Source organism: Hyaena hyaena, unplaced genomic scaffold (genome assembly GCF_003009895.1).
Source record: "Hyaena hyaena isolate Hyena2069 unplaced genomic scaffold, ASM300989v1 scaffold_436, whole genome shotgun sequence".
Taxonomy (NCBI): domain Eukaryota; kingdom Metazoa; phylum Chordata; class Mammalia; order Carnivora; family Hyaenidae; genus Hyaena; species Hyaena hyaena.
Window position 1 is genome coordinate 379,246 of NW_024081068.1, and position 12,532 is coordinate 391,777.

General features: G+C 38.3%; 1 protein-coding gene across 5 annotated transcripts in view; it reads right to left on the reverse strand.

Annotated features, from left to right (window-relative positions):
• Positions 1 to 12,532, reverse strand: part of GPD2 (glycerol-3-phosphate dehydrogenase 2) — a 225,550-nt gene that overhangs the window by 66,785 nt on the left and 146,233 nt on the right. For all 5 annotated transcript variants that reach the window (XM_039253007.1, XM_039253009.1, XM_039253008.1 and 2 more), the window contains 3 exons: positions 2,758 to 2,882; positions 1,364 to 1,461; positions 188 to 351 (listed from right to left, as the gene is read on the reverse strand). In XM_039253007.1, coding sequence (XP_039108938.1) covers positions 188 to 351; positions 1,364 to 1,461; positions 2,758 to 2,882 — 387 coding nt within the window. The remainder of the gene's footprint in view (positions 1 to 187; positions 352 to 1,363; positions 1,462 to 2,757; positions 2,883 to 12,532) is intronic.

The following is a 12,532-nucleotide window of genomic DNA, read 5'->3' on the forward strand; positions in this document are numbered from 1 at the left end:
TAGTTTTTCAGCTAATGTTAGACAAAATGGTGAGTGTGTGTATGTGCGTGTGCACACACACGCATATGTGTTTGTATGTTGTAGAAGACCAGCATTAAAAGTAAGAATGCAAAACTATCTCATTAAGAACATAGTGTAAGGGTCATGAGTAAGAGAAAGGAATTTTGTAAAGAGAAAAATCACATACCATCATAATAGACGATTGCTCCTACCAGTTTGTCCTTCTGGAGCATTGGGAAATGTTCAAGGGCTCTCGATTTGCTGAGGACGTAACTGCTTTTCAGGCAGTTGCTCCCTGCAACCAGATCATATAGCTTGATTCCTACCCAGTAGTAAGGTAGCTGCCACCACCTACGGCATAAATAGGGGGAAAGGTTTCTTGAGACACAGGGTAGAACATTCTAGAATGTCACAGTAAGTTATAATATACTTTTCATTTATGAAAAGCAAAGTATATTTAGAGGTGTACTTACTGCAAAAGAAACAGGAGGGACTACAGAACTGTTTTTGACACCAACCGAGCTGAATTATATAAGTAAATGAATCAGTGAGACTCTAAATGAATCATCTCTAAGGCAGTGCTTCTCGGCCAGGCTGCAGATGAGAATTCTCCCTAGAGATTCTCAAAGAATTGTCATAAACATAAACATACATACAGATACCTGGGCCTCATGTGTCTAGACACGAGGGTGGGGTGTCTGGGTGACTCTAATGTGCACCCAGGGGAGAGAATCGCTGGCTTGAGAGGTCCTGAGCAATCTATAATATGGATGAAAATGATAAAATCTGTTTCTAGGCACCCACAACCCTCATGTGACCAGCAGTTACTAATCCACTGTCTCATATTCCCTGTATTCCAGCTCTAACAAAATCAGGAAAACTGGGTTTTATAGCATACAATCTGACAACTCTAAATCAAACTTCGGTTTTGGCTAACTTGGAAGTTTAAAATGAGTCAAAACGGTTTAAGCTTGGGGTTGGTACATATTAGGTTCAGATTTCACAAGAAGATACTTTTCAGCTATGCATTTTAGCATGCAAATAACCCTTTTCTGTTCCCCAGTGCAAATGCAGTTGCTCTTCTATAGACTGTCAGTAAACTGGGAGAAGAAATACTACTAATTGTAAATATACAGTACAACCTCCTTGGCCTTCAAGATCTAGCCCTTAGAGTTGGGTCAGAAAAGGAAAAGCCACACTTTTAAACACAACAAAGGCAAATGTTTGAAAAGGATTAAAGATTAGGACCAATTAAAAGTACATTAAGAAATACACACCGAGGAACTTTTCCCATTAAAACTGTGTTCTTCTATTGACCTCAATTAAGCAAATAGTATATAGATGATGATATCAAAAGGCTTACTTGTAAACAGGCAGCATTATAGGCAATGGAGCTGATAAATGGGGAGCAATTTCTAGTAGGTTGGCACGCTCGTGAAGGGCTTCTTTTACCATCCTATACTGAAAAGCAAAACAGAGAAAATTAGTTTGGCAGTAACAGATCATAATATTTTCAAATGGCAAATAGACACCCTGCCAACTGATTGATACACAGAAACCTCTCTACCTCTGAGTGAGGATCGCTCCCTCCTAATCAAAGTTCTAATAATACATCATGCTGTCAACCTGAAAGATTTTTTAGAAACCTTAACTGTATTTGCATAGGAGAAAAACATGCTGTCAGAGTTCCCAGGTGTAAGATATTTTCCTGACTTGAGTTACAAGATTATTGTAACAATTTATCTTGCATTCTCTGTATTGTCCGCCTTCTCGGTCCTCTATAATGTTTCCCCGTAAGAAATAACAGATTGTTCAGATTCATGCTAAATGTCCCCTTCCTGCCTCCACTAACACAAGCAGAGATGATACTTAGGAGTTGCACCGTATTTCAGAGATTACAGAAAAGCGTTTGTCTTTACTCCTTTCATCCTCGTTATATGTCTCTGAAGAGCTAGCATTATTATTATCATAACACTAACTTAAAAATGAGAAAACCGAGGCTCATAGAAATGGAATAAATAATCTGGAACACATCACAAGTCATTGGATTCTAAGTCTTATGCTCTTTTCTTTGCATCCATCATGATGCCGAAGAGACACGTAAGGAAAGAGAACACATTCGAAACTGACAATGTCAAGTTAGCACTGCTGTGTTTTTCATGTACCAGAAGCAGATAGGGAGTTCAGCTGACTTGATTTTTCCCTCTGGGAAATGTCATCTTCCACGCTGCCTTGGCAGTTTTCAAATGGTGGCAGACTGGACACAATAAAGTGTGACATAAGAAAAGCATGACTCAGATCATCTTCTCCTTAAGAATATGTCAGTGACAATATGAGCCTATGATTGCAATTACAGTTAAGTGGATCAATTGAACACTTTTGTATTACAACACTACCCCCCTAAACTACCCAGAAAGTAGCAATTTGGTAGCCACTTGCAAAACGAACAAATGAAAGAACAAAGAAACAATCACAATTGTTAAAAGGCAACATATCCAAAAGTAATTTTGTAAATCTGCTACTTTGACATGCCTGTGTAAGAAAAAGTCCCTGATCACTCATAAACATGATGCTACAGGAAAGAAATGACACACCTCTCCTGAAAGATACTCCAGCAGAATACACACTAAATAGGTAGTGCCAACAGGAAGAAATGTTAAAAGTCATAAAAAAAAAAAAAAAACAACACCCTGATTTAATTGGGTAGAAAAAAGCATAGTCGCAATTTTTTGTTTAACAACCAGCATACACAATTACCTGCTCAATATCCAACTTCATGATAGCCTTCTGAAGGTATCTCACACCACCATGGATCAATTTAGTGCTTCTGCTGCTGGTCCCTGATGAGAAATCATCTCTTTCTACAAGGGCTGTTTTTAGTCCTGTGTAACCAGAAAACCAAATTAACTTCTTAAATTACACAATTTGTATGTAATTCATTAAAGGCACTTCTCCAGGGTAGAGACAATCACAAGAAAAATTACTCTGAACATGGATAAATTTGTATTCAAAGTGCAGTATACTGTCTATATTATAATGAAGAGATTTTAGCCTTGTCCTGGGGGAAAAGTCAAATCAGAACTAGAAGCATATTAAATTGTGAAGGAATCACAACTAGAAAATATGACGATACAATCTGATGGTGCTAACGTACTCTGGGGCACTGAGGGGGTCGGAGGAGAGCCCGGCACCCATCCTGACCCACATAGAGTTAAGGTGGTGTTGTTTCGAAGCCTTGAGGAACTCACGTTCATGCCTCGCCCCAAGCCTTTCACATGTTCCAGCCCCTCATCTCCAGTCTGCTCTAACACATCACGCATAAGTCTAGACCAGACCTCTTATGTGTTGGCTACTATTTCTGGAGTGCTGTTAGAGTGGGTATAAAATGGGAAAAGAGACCAAAGGCATCAAAAGAGAAGAAGAGGGAAGAGAATAGCCTCTGGCATTGAGAGATTTATAGTCTAAGACTCGCAAGCACAGTATGATGGAATTGCAAAGAAAAATACAAGCCAGGACAAATAAGCCCAGTGCAGAGTATCCACGAGTAAAGACAAGACAATATTCTTGGTAAAGGTGAGGCTGAGCAGAGATAGGGTAGGTTCTAGAAGTCATGCCTCTGCCCCTTTTGTTGAGGGTTGTGATAAATCTCTTAGGGATGAAACTAGCTTTTGTTTTGTTTTCTTTTCTTACAGAGACACCCCTGCTTCTTCCAGATTGGGTAGGACCAACACTACTACAGGTGCCATATGCCAGGTAGAGATGAAACCCCCAAACTTCAAAAGACCCAAAGTAGACATCAGCACCAAGCCATGAGGAATTCTCATGGCCTGGCACACTCTTAGCACATGAGAGAATGTCACAGAATCCAAGTACAATGAGAAGATGTAACGGAGCAGAGTGGGCTCACAAAGCTCATATAAGAGAATCTGTGCATGTATTCAACTCAGAGCCATTTAATACCAAAGGGTCGTTTTTATAACTTTTAACAGTTTAAATATCTAACCCAAATGTCATCATAAAATCAGGGCAATTCCCTTGGCTCAAAAGGACAAAATATTTGGAAACCATGGAGGGAAAGCAGAGAACTTTGATTCAAGGGCAAAACTGCTAATGCTCTAACTAACTAGCAAAATAACAGAAATTATAGGTATTGTAGACCCAGGTCACCCTTGTGAAGCATTTAAGCCAGACAAAGATCTGTCAACTTCTCTACTATGGAAACTCTATCAGATATGCTTAGTAAATTCACTACTGAATTAAAAAAAAAGGCAACAGAAAAATATATCAAGTTAGTACATATATTTTAAAGAATATTGAGAACCTAAGGGCCAGGTGATTTCTGGCATTAGAAACGAATTAGGCATGGGGGCGCCTGGGTGGCTCAACAGATTAAGGATCCAACTCTTGACTTAGGCTCAGGTCATGATCTCATGGTTGTTAGTTTGAGCCCCACATTGGGCTCTGTGCTAACAGTGTGGAGCCTGCTTGGGATTCTGTGTCCCCCCTCTATCTGCCCCTCCTCTGCTCCTGCTTGCCCTCTCTCTCAAAATAAATAAACACTTTATTTTTTTAAAATTTTTAAAGTTTTTTATTTATTTCTGAGAGAGAGAGAGAGAGAGAGACAGTGAGAGAGATAGCGAAAGCAGGGGAGAGTCAGAGAGAGAGAGGGAGATACAGAATCTGAAACAGGCTCCAGGCTCTGAGCTAGCAGTCAGCACAGAGCCCAATGTGGGACTCGAACCCACGAACCGTGAGATCATGACCTGACTGAAGTCGGACGCTTAAATGACTGAGCCACCCAGGCGCCCCTAAATAAATACTTTAAAAAATTGAAATGAATTAGGCCTGGACCAAGATGTTAAGCAGCTCCGAGCCCAGAGAGAGGTTAAGTAAAGTGTAGCAGTTTTATAGGTGCTAGATTTGTAAATACAGAGGACTCTTATCTTACTCTGGGTTAGAAGTTAAAATCAGGACACAAACCAAAAATTACATAGTCAAGATTACATTTGTAATCTCTTAAGAATGCTCTGCCTTAGTGAGATTTTTCACCTTTTCTTAGTAAGTCCAACTGAGAGATCTTCTTCCAGCACTAAAATAGACCATTTTTTCCTTCAACTGCAGATTAGATGAGGGAGTTGACTTTCAAGTGGTATTTAAGAGCCAGATTCTTTACACTATCCCTCTCATTTAACCTTGGAATCCCAGTTATGACACCAAGATATCCACACGATGGCACACAGGGACATAAGACAGAGGGAGCCTTCCCATCCAGCTATGGGTTCCCACCTGGGCCTCCCCAAAGATATCCTGTATACTGTGGGAGAGGATATCATAGACAGTCCCTAGTAACCCCCACTTCCTAGCATGGAATGCCCCACATTGGAGTGTGGCCTGGACCTAGTGCTTTGCTTCTAAGGAAGAGAATGCAACAAAAATGGCATGCTGCTTCTGTGATTAGGTTACAATTTACTGTGATTTCTGTTCTCTCTCTTGTCCACACTCTCTCTTCCCCTCTCTTGCTAACTAGGATGAAGCAAGCTGTCATGTTTTAAGATCATGGATGAAGGAAGCCCCTCCAGGCAACAGGTCACAAGAAATTGAGGCCTTGGTCCAACAGCCAGGGAGGAACTGTATCATGCCAACGACTACATGAGTTGGTAGGAAGCACTACAGCCTATTAGAGTCCCAGAGCTAGAGAACCCAGGTGAAGGCACACCCAGATCCCTGACCCACTGAAATTGTGTCATAGCAAATGTTGCTTTAAGCTACTAAATTCTGGGATAGTTTATTGATGGCACAATTCCCTGTGGGTATAATAGCTGCAGCCGCAGTGTAAGTTTTTAATTATCCCTGGGATAGGGGTCTTCAGGAAAAGCTGAGTTTATGGTAGATGGGTAGAGGGGAGGGAATTAGCACTGGCAAAAAAGGAAAAAAAATGGCTAAGCAAGAGAAGGCAAATACCTGAGATGGTCCCCTAATTTAGGGGCTGCTTGTCACTCAGGAGCTGTGGACTACATGAAGGAGACCCAGTGGGAGGAACAGTAAAAGGCAGGGATAGTAAAAGGGCCTTTTGTCCATACTGGGGATTTAGACTCTGTCCTCTGGGCCACCGTTTCTCGCAAGTAAGTATTATCTGAGTCTCCGCAAAAGGAAAATGCCTCTGAGAACATGGTGTCAAGTCATGGACTCGTTTGGGAAGCAAATACTTTGTTAGAAGGTACAAGATTTGGCATCAATGCCACAGAAGCATGAACCTGAACACTGTGCTCAGTTAAAAGTTATCCATTTTGAGGAAAAGTACACTGGTTGCTTTGTTCTTTTTTCTTATCATTATAAAAAAGGAATAATATTTAAAATATTTTTCCAGAAATTCTCAGATACTCTTTTGAGAAACGCTATTGTTCCATCCGTCAGGGAAACCACCAAAGTGTTTTAAGCTGAGACATCAGATTAATGTTCTAGAAAGATCTCTCTGTGGGGGTGGAGGGTCGGGCTGGAGAGGGAGAAAAATCGTAGGTAGGCCATTTAGGGGATATGTGTCATATAGTAGGAACAGGGCAATGAAGAGGCCGGTCTCACAAGGCAGAGACGGTAGTGGAGAGCGATATGAAGACAGAATTTTATGCGATTATGTCCTCAGTATGGATTTTTTTTTTTCTTTCCCAAACTGACAGAGTGTGAGGCAGGGAGCTACTCTAGGAATTAGCAAGCCATCTCAGGAGGATATTTCAGGATATGTAAGTGAGAGCTAACACTTTAAAGCCTCAAAAGTGCTTTTGCAAGTATTGGACATTTTAAAAAAGTTATTCACATATATTTATGTGAGAAACCCTAGTGAATACCAACAAAAGTTAAAACGGGCTTTTCTGTCAAATGAGGCTGTTTTGCTTGTCCTATTATTTCTAGTGTCATATCATCAAGCTACCCACCAGAATTTCTGGACTGAAATGATACTGCTCCTTCCAGAGCAAAAAAATAAAAATAAAAATAAAAATAAAAACAAAAAAATAAAATAAAATAAAAACTTAACCCCCAAAGTTATAGCTATACTGATGTATTAGAGCACCATGTAACCTAAAAGTATTACCAAAAGTTTTCAGAACCACACACACCCACATACAAACCCCAAGATATTTTGAGGGAAAAAAGAAAATATTTTAAAATTTTCAACTGCTATTATACACTAAGTATTTCCTCATTTTTGTTGGATAAGAACCACGGAATGAGGGAGAAGGAAACTGATGCAAGGTCAAGATACTATTAGAAGTTTTAAGGGCTTCCTATAAATATATTTTACCTGATTAAGTGACTACAGCAAAGATCATGAAAATTTAAAAAGCCTTAGAGTCTTGCACAGTTCTGTTATCTAATATGTTTCTTTCCATGCACCTCTCAAAACTCCAAAATACTCCTCCCCTCAAAAATTATGGCTCTGAAATTTTAAGGGCTAGTTTTCTGATACTTGTATATAGCAAGGAAGTGAAAAGAAAGTACTTTTGCAGCTTCTTCAAGTGAATGGGCAGTATTTTTAAGTGATAGTCAATGCTAACGTTTTGTGTTCTTAGGTAAAACAGTTAAGTTTGAAGGACATCAAAAATAATGTATCCAGACTTCAATCAACTACTGCTGGTTGTGGATTTGAGGAGCTTGAGAAAATCTTTCCTCAGAGTAGAAAGAATGACCTCCCCACGTGCCTGTGTGAGGGAGGGCTGACCTGTCTGTGCATTTACAGTAATTCAACTGAACTAGTTCAAGGTTTTATGAGAAATAGTTTCTGTCTTTTTCTTTCCTTTTTGGCAGTTACTTGTGATGGACAGCAGTGAGCTCTATCACTGCGGAAATAAGCCAGAACATTCATGAGTGGTACTGTTATTTTCTCTGTTGTTTTAACATTGATTGCTTTTAGTACGTATTCACAGGGATTTCATGACAGTGGTAGAGTGTTAATATCTGGGGTGAAATTACTCCAAGAATCTTAGATGGACAAACAAGATTAGCTACAATGGAAGAATAAACGCAACTGAAACCTGCCTTTCTGTCATCCTCAGCCCATCTTTTAGCAAGTTCAAGTTATGGGGGATGTGGGGCAGGGGACATGAACTGAAGAAGGCTCTTGACAGCTTTGTCTTTTCCAGAACTGAGTGAGAATGTCTAGCTACCAACCACTTCTAACTAAACCAATTTGTGGCTCAAGCCAGTTGGATGAACAGAGGAGTAATTACCTTCTAAGGGGAAGAATGGTTACGACATTTAACTTTCACAACATGATACAGAACAGAAGTATATTTTAATACCTTTTACTGATTATCTTATTATGCATGAAAACATGCTCAGTATAATAAATGCAGAGAAGTAAAGAGAACAAAATGAAAACTCTCCTGTAATCGCACGGCTTAGAGATAACCACAGTTGACATTTGTGAACATTTAAACGTTCACATTTTCTATGCATGTATATAATCACATATGTACATTTTTATAAAAATAGGACATATTCCATTTTTTTCATTTAATGGTATTTATTGTAAACATCTCTCCATGTCAATATATATTTTTCTACAATTTCATTTTTAATGTATGAATAGTATTACATTAAATATTTACAATGATTTATATTCAATTCCCTAGTTTTTGAACATTTGGGTTATTTCATACCTATACTATCAGAGATAGTACTGCAACATATTTTCACTTAAACTCTGCATTTTTAATTATTTCATTAGAATAAATTTTCAGATATGGCTTTATTTAGATATTTTTCAACAGAAAGGAGAGATTAATCCCTGTGAATTACATTGCAGAGGCACCAACACAATACACCAATCAAAAAATTTAGACATCAGTACACGTGTATTAAAGCCACATGGCCCATGAAGGAAAAATGATGTCACTTAAGGAAAGGGAAGTTTATCTTTCTTTAGAAAAGGTTTAGGCACTTACTTTTGGATTGCAGAAAGCCAATGCCACTGATAAGACAAGGGACTAACCCAAAGTCTGAACATTTTATATGAAGGATCAATTTCCAAGAAAAATAACACAGCTGCAAAGTAATCGTGACTTGTTAATCTTCATACTCTGAATCCTATACTTTTTCTAACAATGAATGTTAGCATTTTACAGAATCATAGAATATTATATAGATTATTTAATACCTATTGCTATTTTTATATTAGGAAATGATAAACTATTAATGGAGAAGATACATGTGTTCCTTAAGTATACACAGATTATAAAGGCACAAAAATGAATTCAGCCATACCATTAATCAGAGTAATACAGTTATGAGGGAATATTGGAGTTGCCTTGTTGCTTCTTCTTTTTACTTTTTTAATGTAAACACAGCCAATGTTCAAAGAGAGGAGAAATATCCAAACAATTTAGAGGGATGAAAAGAGAAACTAATACACTACTGGCTTCCTGGCTACACACTCCAGATGTAACCAGTGTTAACTATAAAAATGTCCCATCTCTACTACCAGAAACTTTCTATGCTCATTATACAACCTATGTACCTTTTTGCTTTAAACACAAATATAAGTAACAAGCTCATTCTTTACAACTTGTTTTCCAATTTATGATATATATCAGCCACCTTCCCTCTAAATACTTACAAACTTCTTTTGGATAACTGAACGTACCCAATTTATTAAACCAGACCTCAGGTTTTTGCTATTATGAGTTGCTGTAAGTAAAATTGTAATCAATATGGCATTATGAGTTCAGCCTTGAACTCCTTCTCTTCTCCAAATACAGCAAAAATAATCTCTCTATATATTTTGAGTGGTTGACTCAAAAATAAACACACTATGGATCACGCTATGGAATCTCAGAGCAGAGTAGGAAGGCCAAAAGCCTCTGTCTTGCTGGGCTCTGGGTCTAGAAACAGGGAAAGGCCACGGAGATTTCAGTTCCTGAAGGGCAAGAGGAATACAGGTCCCCCTTGCAGGGAGAGATAAGGAAGCCAGACTAACCAGCGGAGTGCTGAGAACTGAAGAGAGGCTTCATCCATTATGAAGAGCAGAGCGGTGGAGATACTTCTGTTGACCACTGGCCCGGGGCTGTGGACCACCTGCAGGAAGTTATCTGGGAGGCAGAAAGCCAGGTGCAGAGAGCATCACCCAAGCCAAAGCACCACCAGCTGGCTCAGCACTTGGTGGGCAGGCTGTCCAGTATCAGCACAGGGCAGGAGCCTCAACTGGGCTCTGGGAAAAGTCTCTCTGATGGGACTCGAGGATAGAAACGACTTTACGTATAGAGTTTAAGGTGTAGAAACACAGAGAGATACCAAAGTGATTTAATATGAAAGAAAGGAAGAAAGGAAAAAGAGGAAAGTTAAAAAAAAAAAAAGTACGGTAAAAAATACAAAATAAATGCACATGGCATCCCAACAAATAGAAATGGATCAAAATTCATTTTTTTCTCTATAGTTAATAGATAGACTCTATCTTTCAATGGCTTAAGTTCACCTGGTTAAATACAGATTCTAACAGGAATTAAAATAAAAAACTTAATTAGGTAGATTCTACCTATTAAGCATTTAAAAAATATATAAATCCAGGAGTGCTGGGCTGGCTCATTCAGAAAAGCATGTGACTCCTGATCTTGGGGTCATGAGTTCAAGCCCCTTGTTGGGTGTAGAGATTATGTAAGTAAACTTAAAATAAATAAATAAAAGAATCCAGACACATGCTGTTTATCATAGACATACGAAAGCAAAAGGACATGGAAAAGTTAAAAACAATATGAAACAAGCCCCGTCTGTTAGGTTATATTTTCCCAATCTCACATGTACTCTAGATTTTTGCCGCAGATAAATTTTAATTCTTATGAAATCAGATTTAGCAAGATTTTCCAATGAGAAAATGGCTTTTTTGGTGTCCTGCTTAAAAATACTTTTCTTACTCCATTTTTTAAAAAAATATCACATATACTTTCTTCTAATAGTTTTATGGTGTTTTATTGTTAAATCCTTGGTTCATAAGGAATATGACAAGTAGAATATATATATACACATATGTTTATGTGTATGTATACATGAATGTATGTATATACATAAATATATGTGTATATTTAAATATATATATAAATCAGGGGAAGTGGATACTCTCACATCACTTATTAAATAATCAATAATGACTGATTTGAAATGCTGCCCTTATCATTTTTTAAATTGTATTTAGATCTCTTTGTTTCACTTATCTCTCTATTCCTTTGGCAAACTATTTTAAGTAAAGTAGCTTTATAATACACTTTAATATCTGATAGAGTTCTATTTAATCTTTATCATTATTCTTTTTCAAAATAAATCTGGTAAATCTCATAGTCTTATTTTTCCAGTTAAACTTTAGCAGTTTTTCATGTCCTGCCCCCAACTCCTGTCAAAGAAAATCAGTACATTAATTAAAATTACACTAATTGCCAAAAAATTTTAGTAGGAATGTGCAATCTGGTCAACTAGTAGTGTTCAGCAAACAGCAAACTTTCATTTGTCACAAGTCTACTGTCCTGACATAGGATTTTCTCTTCCCTCATGGCGGTAGAACAGGGTAGAAACAGAAAGGGGTGGGGGTGGCCGACCTGTAATTCCCAGAATGCACTGTCTTCACAGGCCCTGCCTCTTCTGTACATTTTCTGCAATGCACACACTTCCTCCCTTTCACAAACCTTTACTTATACGGAAAAGTATTACTGTTATCTTTCATTTATGTCTGAGAACCTTGAGGCTCTCTATAAGGTTGAGACACTTGTCAAAGCTCAAGAAGCTAGCAAGTGATGAAGCCAAGGACTTGATCTCACCTTATTCTAATTGTATAACCTGTGTCCTTAATCACCAGGCTATGCTGAGCTAGACGTGCAACACTCATGGTTAGAATTCAAGAACTACCAGCCAGATACCACTCAGAAACTAAAAGTAAATATACAGTTCTGAAAAAGAAAACTACAATTAATGTTTCCCTCCAGCAAGAGTCAGTCTTCTCTGGAATTTCAATTAAAAGCCATAATGGCAAAGTTTATATATTTGATTTTAAACCAGGAATGTACTAGGTGATCCCTGATACATGCAGGTAAAGTCAAATAAAAGAAAAAGAAGAAGTGGGTGGTGGGGGGGGGGACCACCTTGAAGAACCCCGAGGGGGTGATTCCATTTATCAGATTCTTCTGGTGCCAGCTCTCTCTGGAGGCAGAGAGCCTCCCCACCATCCAGAGACTGGACACAGTGTTAAACAGAGAAGTGACTTCCACCACTCCTAGAGACATGCAGTAGGATGTGACAAGAATTGTGCATATTATGTGTATAAAATCCTATTCCCAAATGCAACAACTGAAAATGGGTTCCCAGGAAAATCCAGAGGGTCAGAATGCAAATAAGTGTTCATTGGGAAGACTTCATGACTTCTGTGCCTTCTACAGTCTTTGTTTATCTGTTACCAAAACTGCATTTGGGCCCAGTATTTTATCAATAAGCTTGTGCAAACATTTCTATACAAGCCCTTTAACATCTAGTGTTTCCCCCAAAACTTTGATGTCCTGAA